The following is a 17,963-nucleotide window of genomic DNA, read 5'->3' on the forward strand; positions in this document are numbered from 1 at the left end:
CCATAAAATACTCCATTCACCCATACACCCAGTCTCTAAAGTGCTAGCTTTGTCTGAAATATAAAGACATATCTTAATGCCCATATAAGGTACAATGTTTTCGGTCATGGAAAATGCAAAGTTTTGAACATCAAATTAAATTAAAAGGGTATGTAGCTGTGCCTACCCACACAGTTTAAGGGATAAACAGCCACGTCCCTGATGCCCCCCTGTGCAAAGAGTACAACAGTAACAGGAAATTAAGTCATTCAGCTGCAGGTAAAGCCTTCCCTCTTTCCTCCCAGGGTCACCCAAGTGGTTAGGATACTGTGAGCCCATCCTCAACTGTCAGTTCCCCCCACCATATAGAAAGTCAAAGGCCCAAACAAGAATAGAGAACCGCTTCAGACTGCTCGATGTGGGGTCTGTCCTCACTGGGGTATTGGAAGTTTGTCCAGAGCAGGTCGTAAATTTACTAGTTCCTATGCTGAAGTTAGTGATTCAATACAAGGGCCCTGTTCAGTTCAATCAATCAATCAATCAAAACATTTATATAGCGCGCTACTCACCCGTGAGAGTCTCAAGGCGCTAAGAGGAGGGGTGCTGTCACTGCTCGAGTAGCCAGGTCTTGAGGTGTTTCCTGAAGGTGAGGTGGTCCTGGGTCATTCGTAGGTGTGTGGGGAGTGAGTTCCATGTCTTGGCGGCCAGGTAGGAGAACGATCTTCCTCCGGCAGTGGTTCTGCGGATCCGTGGGACGGCGTCGAGGGCGAGGCTGGCTGATCGGAGCTGGCGGGTGGGAGTGTAGAACAAGAGGCGGTTGTTGAGGTATTCGGGTCCTTTGTCGTGGAGAGCTTTGTGTGCGTGGGTGAGGAGCCTGAATGTGATCCTCTTGCTGACGGGGAGCCAGTGCAGGTTTCTCAGGTGTGCGGATATGTGGCTGTGGCGGGGGAAGTCGAGGATGAGTCGGGCGGAAGCGTTCTGAATGCGCTGGAGTCGTTTCTGAAGTTTGGCTGTGGTTCCTGCGTAGAGGGCGTTTCCGTAGTCCAGTCGGCTGGTGACGAGGGCCTGGGTGACGTTTTTTCTGGTTTCGGTGGGGATCCATCGGAAGATTTTTCGGAGCATGCGTAGGGTGTTGAAGCAGGATGATGAGACGGCGTTGACTTGCTTGGTCATCGAGAGGGAGGAGTCCAGGATTAATCCCAGGTTACGTGCGTGGTCAGTGGGAGTAGGTGCGGAGCCCAGTGCTGTGGGCCACCAGGAGTCGTCCCAGGCGGAGGGGAAATGTCCGAGGATGAGGATCTCTGTCTTGTCTGAGTTCAGCTTCAGGCGACTGAGCTTCATCCATTCTGCGACATCTTTCATTCCTTCCTGGATGTTGGTTTTGGCGGTGGCTGGGTCCTTGGTCCAAAGACAGGGAGAATATGGAGACGTTTGACTTAGAGTTTTTGATTGTCATCATGCTCTAAAATCTCAAATTCTTTGCTTTTGATCTCATTCTGCTCTTTCCATTCAGGAATTGCTTGCATAGCCCTGTCGTTTGTGGATGAGCAAGGCTCCCCCATATTACTGGCATGCAGTGAGAGGCCAGATCCAACTGTGCTTGAGGCACACTCTGCATTTCCGCTTCGAGATGTGGAGTTTGAGAACCTGACAACTGTTAAGAAAGTGGATACATTCCCAGGCGATCTCCATTCAGGTGCGAATTGAGGAATGAAGGGTCTGTGTTAAGCCGCTCCCACTGAGCTCCACTGAACACCTACACTTAACCTCCTCTCCATAAGTCTTTAGTTATCCTGCTTTGACTCTCCTTCCAATTTCTGTTGCTTTTTGCCAGTCCTCTCCATTAACCCTTGTCTGTCTCTGTATCTCAGACATCTGCTGTACCCTCAGCCTTTTCCTTCCTTTGCCTCTGTCTTCCTTTTTGTGTGTTCTTTGACTTCTTTTTTCTGCCCTTGCTCTCCATGTTAGCGCGTAAGCTTCCTCCTTATCTCCTTTCCACTTCCACAGCATATGTATTGAATTTGTTTTCATTTCTTCCTTCCTTGCAGTCATCTAATGCTCTCTTCAACTCTATTTCATCTTAATCAGTGCCTGTAGTATACTTCATCCCACAATGTCACCCTTCCCATTACACCTCTTCCCACCCTAACCATTACCCCACGTTTTTGTATTCCTTCACTACCTACTTACATCTTTCCCTTTACCATACTTCATGCCACTCATTACACCTTGTACCGTCCACTTTACTACTCTTCTTTACAGTCTCACCCCAATAGCCTTTCCACACATTTCTGTACTCTTCTTCCCCTTCTCTCTTTCTCTCTCTCTCCCATTTATCCTCATCCGTTTCTCACTTTGCCACCTTCTAATACCACCTTCTCCTCACAGTTCCATGTATCCTGGTGCGTTTTAATATCTGGGAGAAAGGAAATGTGAGTCCTCTGCAGTTGTCGGATAAGCTGAGCAGTGCACTTCGCCACGCCCTGTGTGATACTATCATGGAGTTCCGCCTGCTGCCTGCACCTCTGTGCTTGGAGTCGGGCTGCCCTGTTCAGGTTGCAGAGCCAGAAGATGTGGGAAATGGTAAGTGAAGGTCATTACCAGTACTGTGCCTCCTCGAGACTAGCTAACTGTGTCTAAGAGGATATTGCGGGGTAAGGGTGTGAGTTTTCCAAGGAAATAAAGCAGGAAGACTAGGTTGTGAGACTTGTAACATCATTGGGCGGTATCGCTTAGCTTATTGTGGGTCATGACTTACTCGGATGCAGTGTTCCCGGTGACTTCTCTCCTCACCTTGCGGATATTCCCCTGACTTTCAATGACTCCTGTTCTGGTCTCTCCTCTTATAATAAACTATGTTTAGGTCAAAGCATCAACACAATATTATGAGATTTTAGAGTAGTCGGTAAAGAACTGTTTGTGCACACATCAAGTTAACTGCACAAGCGTCAGCTCATAATCCCCATTCGCAGGGCGTTTTAGTATTATAAGTGGCACTGGTTCTTTCAGCACTTTAAATAATGCCAGCTTTTGACATACATCAATCTGCATGCTACCTGGTGTATGTGGTGGCACTGTTCATTTCTGTGTATTCCATTTTACTCAGCAAAGAAGACTGAAGGTCTTAGCAGACGACAGTAGGAGTTGGCATTGAATAAAATAAAAATTACTTCAGTGTCATTGCAATTTCAAAAGTTGTCAACCCGTAGCTTCACCACGGGTGGGAGGTTGGTCGGTTGCCTACATTAGGCACAGCCACTGCCACTGCCAGAAATCTGGCACTGTCTTTGGATTTTAGTCCTCGTAGTGCAAGAAAACAAAGTTCAATTTTGGATTTAATATCTTCTGCCGCAATAGCTTAGACCAGAGGTCATTAGCAGGGCTCTAGTCCTATATTAAGTGGATGAAGGTAGCTTCTTCAAGGTCACACTTAGGTACTTCTGCCCTCATCATGCAGCAGTGAGATACGATTTGTTAATGGCTGTAATTTATACGGTAGAATTTAAAGAAGGTGTGCAGTTCCTATGTGAGTGTTGGGGGTCTTTCTTCGTGATGCCCTCACACACCCCGCGAGGTGTCATGCTTCATCATAGGGCGGTTGCCCCTCGTCAGGCCGGCGCGGCAATGCCTGACGGGCTCCCGAAACCGGGGTTCTTTTGAAGAAGAAGCCGTAAGTTGTGTGCGGGTGTAGGGGCTGGGTAGTGCACAGTGAGGTGAAAATAGATAAAATAGGTGTGGAGCAGTCCTCTAGAATCAATTTTTAATAGAAAAGTAGCTCTACCCTAATTAAAAAGAGTGGGCCCCTGTGTGGATGATAATGTTCCTAAGAGGCGATCTATGTGTGGAAGGTCGACATGTTTCGTGCCTAGTCTTACCCCTAACGAGTCAATTGGCACTTCTTCGGGCCCGTTTAAAGAAAATAGTGGAATTTGTGCACTACCGCCTGGTATATAGATAATCGTTATAAATTACCAGGGGCGGTAGAAATGCCCTAGTTGACGTATACTGGGGAATTTAGTAGACCCCTAGTACACCGTCAAAGGCTCCCCGACAAAAAGCCCCGGTTTCGGGAGCCCATCAGGCATTGCAGCGCCGGCCTGACGAGGCAACCGCCCTATGATGAAGCATGACGCCTCTCGGTGTGTGTGAGGGCATCATGAAGAAAGACCTATCTTCCCCCCACACTCACATAGGAACTACACACCTTTAAATTCTAGCCTCGTTTGGGAGACTTTGTGCAGGACCTCATAACCCAGCTCTCAGTCCCCCCCTATTTGAATGTAATTTATGCAGCCCACTCTTGGTTGCAAGGCTTTTGATGGTGTGCATATGTTAGACTATTATTTATTGGTCAGGCCATGCCTGTTGGCCATCCACCATTAAGCTGCAGTTCTTGTGTTTATGCTGTTTAGCCTACTGCGCATATGTGTGAATCATTTTCTACATTTAGTTAAATGATTTAAATATACATGTACATTTGATTAGCGGCTAATCCTCCATTGAATATCTGCTTCAGTTCGATCACCCTGCTTAAAGTAATAATTTTTAGAGCAGAATAATTTGTATTTAACTTCAGAATAGGGTTGGGCTACCTTTCAGCAATACCTGGTGTAAACAGTTTCCCCGCTGTCACTGAGCAAATGTAAACTTGAATTAGTTTAGCCCTTTAGGGAATATTTGTGTTTTTCTGCACCAAATCTTCTCTAGAGGCACTTGCTTAAGTCGTTCCCCATCGTAAGGCTGGAAGTGCTTATAACATAGTAGTAAACAGTGTTAACATGCCCATAGATAAAACAAGAATGTTTTATTTGGTTGCCCATTGCCTCTTTGAAAACCGCCCAAACCTCTGGCAATGAGGAGAATGTGCTCTCCTTTGAGGCCACCACAGCTCCGATTCCTACTGCACCTGGAGTGAGAGGGAGCCTCCAGACAAATTTCTGCTTGTTTTTCTACAGCCTCGGTATTTTCTTTACTTTTCTGTATTTTCCATTGGAAATTACATTTTCAGATACAGTTTCATCCCATGCTTCTGCTGGTGATGGTGTTTATGGAATTCTCTTGCCCATGGGGAGACATCGGAATAATGAATTAGAATAATAGAACGAAAAAAACATGTTGTTCAAACCGACAGATCATAGATATACTAGTGTTTAGGAACTGGAGGACCAAAGCCAATTGTTTGTGGAACTTTATCTAACAGAGATGGTGAGTGTGGAAAAGATTTCAGTTTTGATTAATTTAAGGGAATCTTTTCAGACTTCTAAAGCGCCAATTCAATGTTCATGAGTTGTTTCCTGTCCTCTGTTCTTTATCAACGTAATTAAATGTGTAGTTTATAATTTGCAGATATTTATATTTGTTTTTTCAAGTGATTTTTGCTTCCATTATAGAAATTTCTTTTCTGGAACTTCAATGCAAATGTAAATATATATTTGTGACTGTAAATCTTTTTTTCCCAATAAATTCTGATGAAATGTCAAAAAAGGCTGATGCATCTTTGCACCTTCCAATCATGAGTTTTGAAAAATCATTCAGGGAGGATCGAGAAATTGTCCAGTAAGTTGATTTTTTTTAAGCCCAGCTCATTATTATCAGCACATTGATTAAAAGCAGAGCTGAGACAGACTAGCAGCTCTGTGTAAATGTTGAAGGTCAAAGAGCATTGGGGTACTGTGTATGCAGATGGAATACTTGAGTATCTGGAATCTTCATATGTTACTTGTTGAAAGAGATCACTGAGATAAGAAGTGAACTATTCTAGATTCTGAGTTCTTCTGCCGAGTTCAGATTTTTAAGGCGTTGAGCAGGGTGTAGTGCTGTGATGTCATAGTAGTACAAAAGGGGGTGGTGATGGACGGAGCCTCTGAACCAATCGAACACTCGCACCCAGTCACCAGATCTGGGTTTAATCCATCACCGTTCTTTAGCCAACTCTGCCACCCCAGTTCAGACATGGCCATATGCAAATCAGTCCGACCCTGTGCCTCATGGGAACAGTCCAGCCCGAACTGCCAAGCCATGCCTTCCCTGGACTGGAAACAAGCTTCCTTGGACCGGTTTCTGGCATTTAAGCAGTCTTCAGCCAGGCGTGCTTGAATCCAGTGGCAAAGTGAACAAGGGACTCGCTTCTGAGCATACCCTGCCAACTTATGGCGCACAAAGCGGTACAAAAGGGGGTGGTGATGGACGGAGCATCTGAACCAATCAAACACTCACACCCAGTCAACAGATCTGGGTTTAATCCATCATCATTCTTTAGCCCATTCTGCCACCCCAGTTCAGACATGGCCATATGCAAATCAGTCTGACCCTGTGCCTCATGGGAACAGTCCAGCCCGAACTGCCAAGCCATGCCTTCTCTGGACCGGAAACAACCTTCTTAGGACCAGTTTCTGGCATTTCAGCCGTCTTCAGCCAGGCTTGCTTGAATCCAGTGGCAAAGTGAGCAAGGGACTCACGTCTGAGCATACCCTGCCAACTTATGGCAAACAAAGCGGTACAAAAGGGGGCGGTGATGGGCGGAGCATCTGAACCATTCAAACACTCTCACTCAGTCAACAGATCTGGGTTTAATCCATCACCGTTCTTTAGTCCACTCTGCCACCGGAGTTCAGACATGGCCATATGCAAATCAGTCTGACCTTGTGCCTCATGGGAACAGTCCAGCCCGAACTGCCAAGCAATGCCTTCCCTGGACCGGAAACAAGCTTCCTAGGACCGGTTTCTGGCATTTCAGCTGTCGTCAGCCAGGCTTGCTCACTTTGCCACTGGATTCAAGTAAGCCTGGCTGAAGACGGCTGAAATGCCAGAAACCAGTCCTAGGAAGCTTGTTTCCGGTCCAGGGAAGGCATGGCTTGGCAGTTTGGGCTGGACTGTTCCCATGAGGCACAGGGTCAGACTGATTTGCAAATGGCCATGTCTGAACTGGGGTGGCGGAGTGGGCTAAAGAACGGTGATGGATTAAACCCAGACCTGTTGACTGGGTGTGAGTGTTTGATTGGTTCAGATGCTCTGTCCATCACCACCCCCTTTTGTACCTTGATGTCAAAGTATGCAGAAGGTGTGCATGAGCTTAGTAGACTATCTTCACCTGTGTTCTAAGAGTGTCATCAAAATAGTATCACTTATATGGGTTTCCTAAAATCTGAGTCACAGAAGTTCCAAAGGACTCTGCAGGATGTGAGGGTGATAAGAGGAGCGGATGTTGCATCAGACTATCACCTTGTTGTTGCCAGGCTGAAGCTGAAGAAAGCATGGGTGGAATCGACAAACCAATGCCAGCGATCTAATACCACCCTCCTTAAAGATGCACAGAGACTGAGTGAATACACCATCAGTAACAAGTTTCAAGTCCTGTAAGAAGTAAAGGACGATGGAGACCCATTTAAAAGCTTGCAGAAGAAGATCAAAGAAACAGTGGCATTAACCTGCCAGAAGGTTCTGGGTCCCAAGTAACACCAGCATAAAGAATGGATCTCCACCGAGACTCTGCAAAATCCAAGCAAGAAAGGGAAGGAAATCTGCAGTCAACACCAGCTGAACATGAGCAGAAAAAGCAAAAGCTCATGGTGAATACACCAAAAGTAAATAGGAAGCAAGCAGAAGCTTAAGAGCAGACAAGCGAAGATTCATTGATGGTCTTGCCAGAGAAGCCCAAGAAGCAGCAAGCCATGGAAACTTGAAAGAACTCTGACTCATACAGCAAGCCTGAAAGAACTGTTAAAGACAAAGCTGGGAAGACATTCATGAGTACCGAAGGCCAACAATGAAGATGGGTGGAACCCTTTGAAGAACTGCTGCTGAACCAGCAACGGTCTCAACTAGACATACAGCCAGCTGACAAGGATTCGCCATTTGACTGCAGCAGACCAACCAAAGAAGAGATACAGCAAGCCATCAAAGATCTGAGACATGGGAAGGCGGCAGGACCTGGCAACATCCCTGCAGAGGCACTGAAGGCTGAGAGTGAAACATCAGTAGACACGCACTACCCATTGTTTGGAAGTATCTGGATGCAGAAAAGGTGCCATTCGATTGGAAGGAGGGATATCTGATCAAGATCTAAAAGACATATGACCCGAGTATCTGCGCAAACTATAGAGTGATAGCTCTTCTATCAACCCCAGGCAAAGTGTTCCACAGAGACATCCTGAACAGAATGAAGGAACAAGTCGACGCTCTGCTACGATACAAGCAAACTAGATTCCACAAAGCTAGATCCTGCACAGACCAGATAGCAATACTGGGCATTATCATTAAATTGAACTCCTTCTCTATCTCAATTTCATTCACTATGAGAAGGAACTCAACAGTGTTAACAGGGAGACCTGTTGGAAACTCCGTTGTCACTATCGTGTGCCAGATAAACTTGTAAGAATCATCAGGAACTCTTACGAGCGAATGACCTGCAAGATAGTCCATGGAGGACAGCTTACGAAAGCCTGCAAAGTGTAGACCAGAGTCTGCTAGTGTTGTTTAGTCTTGCCTATTCTTTTCCTGCTGGCCTTAGACTGGATCATGAAAACATCCACGGCAAGGAAAAGAAATGAGATCCAGTGGACACATTGGACACAGCTTGACGACCGGGCCCTATTTTCCCATACTCGTCTGCAGATGCAAGAGAAGACCGACAAAGTGACAGCCACATCAGCACAACTTTGACTCAACATCCACAGGTGAAAAACCAAGATCCTGAAGGCTTGCATGGTCAGTATAACTGCAATCACTCTTGCAGGTGATACACTGGAAAAGGATGAGGCCTTCACCTACCTGGGCACTGTTATGGACAAGCAGGGCATCATATACACCAACGTCAAGACAAAAATTGGCTAAGCAAGGGCTGCCTTCATTTAACTAAAGAAGATCTGAAGTTCCAAGGACTTGACCCTGCAAACCAAGATCAGAATTATTAACACCTACGTAAAATGTGCCCTTCTGTATTGAGCAGAAACTTGGAGGACAACAGTGACCACCATCAACAAGGTCCAGAACTTCATCAACACCTTTCTGAGGAAAATCCTCCAAATCCGCTCGTCAAACACTATCAGCAACGACGACCTATAGCAGCAGACTTTTCAACTCCCGTCTCATGTAGAAATCGTGAAAAGACGCTGTGGCTGGATAAGTGAAACCCTCCGCAGGCCCTCATCTGGAACCGTCAAGAAAAAGGAAAAGATGAAGACCAAGAAACAACTGGCGTCGAGGCCTTGAGGCTCACTGCAAGGAGATAGTTTGCACCTGAAGTCAGATTGAAAGAAAAACCCTGGACAGAGATGGCTGGAGAGTCCTGGTCGATGGCCTATACTGCAGGAGGGGTAGTAGACATAAGTGAATACGTATTTTGCAGTTTGTTTTGTATGATTCTTTGAGTTGAAAAGCAATATAGTTTTCTAGTAACTTGTCCAAGGATTGAAGACCTATAGTGGGTCACAAAGTGTTTAGGTCAAGTGGCATGTTTGCTGTATTTTTTTTAAAATCCTGGTTTGCCTTGGCCCATGTCCAAATTGTTTGGAGCTATACATTGTGTCAGACAGCAGTTTATGATACTGAACAAGAAAGGATATAAGTTTTGGCACATTTGTGTTACCACCCCTCACCAGTCCCGATTTAACCATTATCAGCCACAGGGGAAGGTTCAACAGGAAGGGACAGGCAAATTTGATTGACTAACTTCAAAATAAATCAGTTGGCTTCGTGGAATCAAAGTCCATTAGAATCATGGTGGATCACTCCTGGCCATACCTCCAAGATGATCCTTTGTCTTAAGATGAGAAATACCATCTCCTACTTTTATTGTCTATTGAGTTGTTACTCTGTTCACTACCTTCAACCACCTTTTAGAGTAGTGATCTCCATAGATGGAATGCTTGTCAATTTTGACTCAGTTGGAACCGAGAGCCCACTGCCTCATTAGCAGTCCTGGTCCTTTACCTTTTAACTCTGGATTTTGTTTCTTCAGGTCGCCTGAGGAGAACCATGTCAGACACAAAGGGGTTGTCCCTCACAGTTGGAGGTGCTGGGAAGTTGTGCCCACGACCACTACAGTTCTCATCCACAGCTATGTCCGGTGCTGGGAACCCTGATGTCATCACACCACCCAGCAGGATGGGACGGCGCAGCTTTTGGGACATGCTGGTAATGCCACTATATTTGTTATAGGATCTGTAAGGTATGATGGGAGCTTTCCATAGACACGTATATAGTGTTGTGAGGCGCACTGACGCAGTGAAGAAGAATGTTAACCACCTGAGGCACAGTAGGCGGTGAATGGAGTCTTCTTTAGCATGGTAATGGTTGATGAGAGGCTAAATCGGAACTGTACATGGTGATGGGAGCCTTCTAGGGCATAATAAAGATTGATGCTAGTTGTGAGTACAGTAAATCGTGATGGGAGTGTCGCATTGCACTGTATGCTATGACGAGAGTCTCCGTTGGCATAATCTGGAGCATTGGACAGGGGGTAAGGGAAGGCTTGATGGGAATCTTGCAGGGCACAATATCTGGAAATGGGGTCTCCCAGGGCAAAGTAAGGACAGATGCTCTTGGGGTACAGTATGGAATAGTAATGGCAGCATCCATGGGTACAGTTTGTGGTGAACACCTTACAAAGAAAGTAAGGATTGATGGGCTTGGTAAATGCTGATGGAACCTTCACAGGAACGGGGATAGAAGTTTGATTTTTCTTTTGTATATAGTTTTTATTGCATTTTACAGTAGCATTTAGAATACTTTAAGTCCAGTTTCAATGCCATATGCTTTTTAGTTATCAAACAGTTCCTCAGCATCCCCCCGCTCTAACAAGTGTGCGCACATTTTAAGTAGACTGTGCCATCATCAGAGTTATCCGTTTCCCTTTCCATGTATATCTATAACAATACCGTTCAAAATTAAGCCTTTTAGTTAGGCAGATTGTAGTCACTCTACTATTAGCTACAGCTTTAACATTTCATTATGCACTATAATTCAGGTATCTGCTCACAAGCGATCACATCATGCATCGCTCACCCCCTCTTACCTTAAACTCTCACGGTGATTGCGTATCCGGGGGTCCCTAAGGAAGGCCAGCATGACCGCCTATGCCCGCAGGTCATTGTCCACTTTCTCTTCCCTCCTAGTCTGCTTAATGTGCAATTCCTCGGCCACCACCCTTTCTGAAATGACTTAAAGCCAATCTCTGTAGCATGGACTTTCCCGCACCAGCCAGCTAATAGCAGTGCAACGCTTAGCCAGCAACTGCCCTAGAAGCAGAAGCTTTCTACTCAGCCTTCTGTTTGACAGAGACAGGAGTATACCAAACAGGAGTTGTACATTCCATCCAATGGCTCCATTCAACTTGTCTGGGGATAGAAGTCTGATGAAATACACCAAGTCTTCTCAGTCTCAGTGAGGGGTGATGCAGGTATCCCAGGAAAGGGTAAGGTGTGATGGGAACCTCCAGGACCCAATAAAGAGAGCTGTGTGGCCTTGTATAGATCCCTGCAGTGATGAACACAGATATGAATGTATTTTCAAAACCAGGGTGATGTTGCAACTGATTGTTGATGATCAATGTTGGTTTATGCTGGGAACGGGCCACAAGAACCCTCGGAGACTTTCTCATGTTCTGTACATAACCCAAAGTGAAGAGATGAAAGGTGCACTTATAGTGCAGGACATTAAGGAAACTTTTGACATCCTGAATCGGGAATATTTTTGGGCAGTTCTGAGAAAAAGGAGGTTCAGACCACAGTTTTTGAGTTGGGTGAGGCTGCTGTATACCAAGCCTGTGGCCCAGGTCTGCACGGGTGGCCTTGTATTGGAGAAATGGGATATGCAAAGAGGTACAAATCAGGGACGCCCTTCTGTATCGAGTCCTCTTTGCCTTGCCAATAGAGCCATTGGCAATATATTTGTGCGGCACAGTGCAGGAGTGGGTTATTAGGATTAGAAATAATACACATATTGTTTCAGTGTATGCTGATGAGATCCTGGTCCATATGAGGCATCCACCATCTTCTTCTGCAGGCGCTGAATTCATTTTGAGCTGCATCAGAACCCTAGTTTAATAAAAACCAAATAGTGCTGGTTCCCCAGCCTGCTTTGAGGGAGGGAGCTAATTTATCTTCCTGAACTGGGGTTACCCTGGGGGAGACTAATATTCCTCTATGTGTATTATAAGCAGGGTTGTCTGGGGAATCTATAAAGTTCTGGAATACTCTGCCGCAGTTGGTTACGGGCAGGATAGCCCTTAGTAAAATGGTGCTCCTACTCACATGCCTTTGTTATGCCAACTCCTTATGTATATTTCTTGGTTCAACCTTCCAGACGTTTAACAACATTCTGATTTCTCTGGTATGGGCTGGCAAAAGAAGCAGAGTAAATTTAGAGAACCTTAAAATAGATGGAAAACAAGGAGGGTTTAAACTCCAAAACATGCAGCTGTATTGTGTTGCTAGAATCATCCAGTATGCAGCACAATGGTGCTCTGAGGGAGCAAACTTGAAGAACAAATTAGTGGAAGGGTGTGTGCTTTGCCGTATCTCACGAGCAGCGCCTATATAGGAGAGGATTGCCCATTTGTGGTGCAATGTCTCGAAGCTTGGGAAGTGGGCATTAAACAGGTCCTGAGGAGATCTCCTTTTGCCAATTCGCTGAACATTTGATGTCTAAGGCCATTCCGTCAGATGCATTAGGTGATGGACATAAGACAATGGATAGAGGGGGTTGCCAGACACTTGCAGACTTTTAAATGGATGGCACATTTCTTTGTATTGAAGATGTGAGACAGCTTGGGAAGGATCAGTTCCTCCATGTTTACAAAAGTCCCTAGAATAGTGCATGAGATTTGGACAGACTTCCTTGCAGTGCCACACATTGGAGTCGATACTTGATGCAGTGTCCGGCAGCACCATGATTTCACACCTCTGTCTGTTGCCTTGAAAAGGGACAAAAGACATAAGACGCGTCGCCTGAGGGATGCTGACCTCCCGGACCCACTCACAGATAACAAATGGATCAGGGCATGTGCACTGGTGCAACATGTGTCCAGTAATGCTAAAGTTAGACTGGCTCCTTTCCACTATGTACGCTGTGCTTCTCTCACACCTTAGAGACTGCTCATGATCTTCCCCACTAGGTCTCAGGTGTGTGCGAGGAAGGCCACGTGTCCTCATATGACCTGGGCATGTAACAGCTTGCAGGAATGAGAGAGGTGTGACACAGTGGCCAGAGCAGCTGATTCTGGAGCGCAGGGCTCATGGTTTGATCCCTGGCGGCAGCTCCTCTCAGCTCAGCACCATGTGACTCTGGGCAATACCTTATTCATTTCCCCCGACAGCCGACCAGCGCCTTGAAACCTTAATGGGTTATATGTTTGAGCTTGACAATGCTGGACGACATTGGTAGAAACGATTCATAACAGGGGGTGGTGATGGACAGAGTATCTGAATTAAGCAGAACACTCCTACCCATTCAAAAGATCAGGGCTTGATCCATCACCGTTTTTTAGCTCACTGCACCATCCCAGTTCAGAACCTGGCTACATGCAAATTAGTCTGGGCCTGGCCCAATGCATCATGGGAACAGGGCAGACCAAACTACCAAGCCAATTCTTTACTGGAAAGGAAACAAGCTTCCGGGGACCGGTTTCTGGCATTGCAGCCGTCTTCGGCCCGGCTTGCTTGAATCCTGATGGTGCAGTGAGCAAGGGACTCACATCTGAGTATACCCTTCCACACTTGTGGTGGCCAAAACGATTCATAACAGGGGGTGGTGATGGACAGAGTATCTGAATTAAGCAGAACACTCCTACCCAGTCGAAAGATCAGGGCTTGATCCATCACCGTTTTTTAGCTCACTGCACCATCCCAGTTCAGAACCTGGCTACATGCAAATTACTCTGGCCCTGGCCCAGTGCATCATGGGAACAGGGCAGACCAAACTACCAAGCCAATTCTTTACTGGAAAGGAAACAAGCTTCCGGGGACCAGTTTCTGGGATTGCAGCCGTCTTCGGCCCGGCTTGCTTGAATCCTGATGGTGCAGTGAGCAAGGGACTCACATCTGAGTATACCCTTCCACACTTGTGGTGGCCAAAACGATTCATAACAGGGGGTGGTGATGGACAGAGTATCTGAATTAAGCAGAACACTCCTACCCAGTCAAAAGATCAGGGCTTGATCCATCACCGTTTTTTAGCTCACTGCACCATCCCAGTTCAGAACCTGGCTACATGCAAATTAGTCTGGCCCTGGCCCAGTGCATCTTTTAGCTCACTGCACCATCCCAGTTCAGAACCTGGCTACATGCAAATTAGTCTGGCCCTGGCCAGACTAATTTGCATATAGCATGTAGCCAGGTTCTGAACTGGGATGGTGCAGTGAGCTAAAAAACGGTGATGGATCAAGCCCTGATCTGTTGACTGGGTAGGAGTGTTCTGATTAACTCAGATACTCTGTCCATCACCACCCCCTTTTTGAAATTATTTTGGCCACCATAAGTGTGGAAGGGTATGCTCAGACGTGAGTCCCTTGCTCACTGCACCATCAGGATTCAAGCAAGCCGGGCCGAAGACGGCTGTGATGCCAGAAACCGGTCCCCGGAAGCTTGTTTCCTTTCCAGTGAAGAATTGGCTTGGTAGTTTGGTCTGCCCTGTTCCCATGATGCACTAGGCCAGGGACAGACTAATTTGCATGTAGCCAGGTTCTGAACTGGGATGGTGCAGTGAGCTAAAAAACGGTGATGGATCAAGCCCTGATCTGTTGACTGGGTAGGAGTGTTCTGATTAACTCAGATACTCTGTCCATCACCACCCCCTTTTTGAAATTATTTGGGACAACATTGGTAGAGCTGCACGCGTGGTGTTGTTAATAGCTAAGAGATGGATAGCCATACACTGGCTTTCACTGGACCCTCCCGGCCTTCACTCCTGTAGTGCCCATATGCTTGAATGGGCAGTGGCAGAGAAGGGATGAAATCAACAGGGAAGAGTGGATTAATATGCAGAGTGGGATCTGGGGCTTTGGAAGGAGATGATTGCCTATGTGTTAGAATCTCTGCCTGACCCCAATGTAATCGTGTACTCTCAAATGACTATTTTGAGAATTGATTCACCTATGGCTGTTTACGGCCGTGCTTGGCTCCGCTGTTTATCCTCGGCCGGGCTTGGCTCCGCCATTGTTGGTCCCTTGCTGTGGGTGCTCCTGGCCGGGCTTGGCTCCGCCGGGGGACGCCTGCAACTACATCCCCCAGCAGCCCCATCGCGGCAAGGATGCCGCCGCCGCATCCAGGAAGCGCCGGGAGGCGCATAAAGGAGACCACGCCCCCTCGCCCCGCGGGACGCGCCCGGGAGAAGCCCGGGACAAGGGCGGGACCGTCTGTGGCCGTCCGGGGTTGACCAGGGACGGGACGGGCCACCCCCCTTGGCTGTAACTGTGAGTACCAGTCCCTATTCTTAGGGCTGAAAGCTGCCCATTTTACAAGCTTTGTGTGTTCCTAGCAGTTCCGATCCTTTGTGTGCTGTTTCGTAACCGTCTGCTGCCTTGACCCGTTAGCAACCATGTCAATTCAAACTACCCTAACGGACAACTATTTGGTGAAAGTTGTCAGCAGAATTAACTGTGATAGAAGGAAATCGCTAGGGAAGGGCACCTTACCTGACCTTCCATCGGACCCACCAGTGGATCCCACTACCGAGGGCACTAACGATACAAATTTGGCAGCTGAGACTGATAACACCAGTACTAATGCTGAATCTGCCCATGCAGAGGCTTCAGTTGATCTCACTGCAGAGGAGGAACTACCAGATCCCTCTGAGACTGTTGATGGCACCCCACTACAATCCACTAGGTCTACACGTTTCATGAGAGCATGTAGGAAACCGGCTCCAAAACGGGGAAGTCACTCAGCCAGGAAAAGAAAGGACGTTGCCCCTAAGGAGAATACTGGTGATCAAGGGACAATTACCAAGGACAACTGTGTTACCATTAATACTAGCCAATTTGATCTATTACTAAGCTGTATTGACGACAAACTAAAGTTGGTTGTGGAGCCTTTATTAGTTAAAATTGATGCACTGTCGGCTGAAGTTCTTAGACTAGGGGCTATGGTGGATCAACATGTAGCCAAGTCGGATGATTCTGTTAGAGTTGATACATGTCCTCAACCTGCACCTAAGCTAGATAAGGGAAGGCCTTGCTATACCAATACTGCCCCCTCTGGCCCAAATGTAGGAAGACAACCACTACAGGTGACACCTGCTTTGACCTATCTGAAACCCCACCCAGTACGTAATGCGGGACGATCTGTGCAGGTACCGGTGGTTATACCAGCGGCCTTGGGGCTTGCAGGTGTAAATTCCAGTACAAGTACAAGTACATTACCAGCACCTAGTAGAGCTAGGACCATGCTATCGCCAGTTGCGCCAACTGCTGTAGCAGGGCCCGATGGGATGTATGTGGGTACAAGTGGCCGCCCAGTAGACCTCCCACCAGAGTGTGTACCCTATGTTGTGGTTTTAACCAATGTCCCGCCTCTAAACCAGGCTCTGGAGTCCGGAGACTCATTAAAAAATAAAGCGGTTTCCTGGTTAAACCGTCATTGTGGCTATCCAGTCAACTATTCTGACCAAATTATATCTATCAGAAGGGTTAACTGGATCGGTAACACTAGAAAGACCTGTGGGGGTGACTGTGTGATTATTAATTTCAAACACCCCCAACATGTTGCGACGGTCTTACTTAGAGCAGTTGCCCTAACACAGTCTGAGACTGACGTAGCCGCAAGACCTTTGGGCTACTTCTACAATCATCTTAACAGGTTGCCTCCCGCAAACTGTAGAGATGGGGTTTTCAACTCTAACGTCATATTCAATGGCAACAGACCTATGCTACCTACTTTCAATTCTGGTTTTACTGATGGCAGTTCTATCTTGCCCACCCCCTTGTTGAATCCTGTCCCTAGTGGTAATAGATTTGTAACACATAATACCAACCTTGCATCTAACTGCGATAATATCTTTTCGCCGGTTAATGGGATGGTTTATCAAGTCCCAGTTCAGAACAGGTACCAGTCCTTGAGTTTTTTTGACCAAAATGATTGACATCAGATGGGGCCTGGGACTGGGAGGAACGTTATTCTGAGCACCATCAATGACAATGCAAGCGAGGCGAGAATGGACCTATGTTCTGCCATCATGGGCAATCCTGAAAGTTGGACAGCAGTTCACTGTGCAAATGAGATTGTTGAGGATAAAGTGATTGCTACAGGGATTGCCATAGGCAGCTGTATAGATGCACCAGGGTCAGACCTGAGTAATAGAGGTAATTGTTCTAATAACACTGTTGATATCGCCAATGATTGCCATCCTGTGGGGGTTTCTATGGCAAGTTGGAACATTGCCGGGTGGGCATCTAAGGCATTCAAAGCAGAATGGGAGGAAATTGTAAGATCTTATGATATTTTATGCCTGCAAGAGACGTGGTGTGTTAATAAACCTAGCCTTGAAGGGTATACATGCTACAGCTTGGATGCCTCTGAATCAAGTCATGGTAGGGCTAAGGGAGGTCTCCTTATTCTTATCTCTGTAGATGTTAAGTTGACTATCATCAAACACCTGTTAGTCGAACCGCACTCACAAATCTTGTGGGTACGTCTACCGGATAGCACTAATGTGCTTTTAATTAATTTTTATAATAATATTTTTACTAATTCTCGGCACAAAGTGATAGATGAGCTATCCTGTGCCTTAATGAAGCTGGTAGGCGAAGCAACATGCACTTTTAATTTTGTTTGGGTCGGGGATTTTAATTCACAAGTATGTAGTTTATCCTCTTCTAGGGTCTGTGGGATCCTAACTAATAATGGGGAGAATATGGCCCACTTCCCACATAATGCGTATGGAGAGACAATTAATAGCACTATGGTCTCGTTTGATTTAGAGCTATTGAGTACTGCACAGGAGGGAAGTGAGTGCTCAATTCCCACCTTCACCGGAAGGAATGTGAGCTC

At 46.5% G+C, this 17,963-nt stretch overlaps 1 protein-coding gene across 7 annotated transcripts in view; it reads left to right on the top strand.

Moving 5' to 3' along the window:
• SZT2 (SZT2 subunit of KICSTOR complex) overlaps positions 1-17,963 on the top strand; it is an 804,663-nt gene that overhangs the window by 509,648 nt on the left and 277,052 nt on the right. For all 7 annotated transcript variants that reach the window (XM_078659317.1, XM_078659363.1, XM_078659315.1 and 4 more), the window contains 3 exons: positions 1,493-1,675; positions 2,368-2,562; positions 9,938-10,113. In XM_078659317.1, the coding sequence (XP_078515443.1) occupies positions 1,493-1,675; positions 2,368-2,562; positions 9,938-10,113 (554 nt within the window). The remainder of the gene's footprint in view (positions 1-1,492; positions 1,676-2,367; positions 2,563-9,937; positions 10,114-17,963) is intronic.

The sequence above is a fragment of the Lissotriton helveticus genome, chromosome 1_1 (genome assembly GCF_964261635.1).
Source record: "Lissotriton helveticus chromosome 1_1, aLisHel1.1, whole genome shotgun sequence".
Lineage (NCBI taxonomy): Eukaryota > Metazoa > Chordata > Amphibia > Caudata > Salamandridae > Lissotriton > Lissotriton helveticus.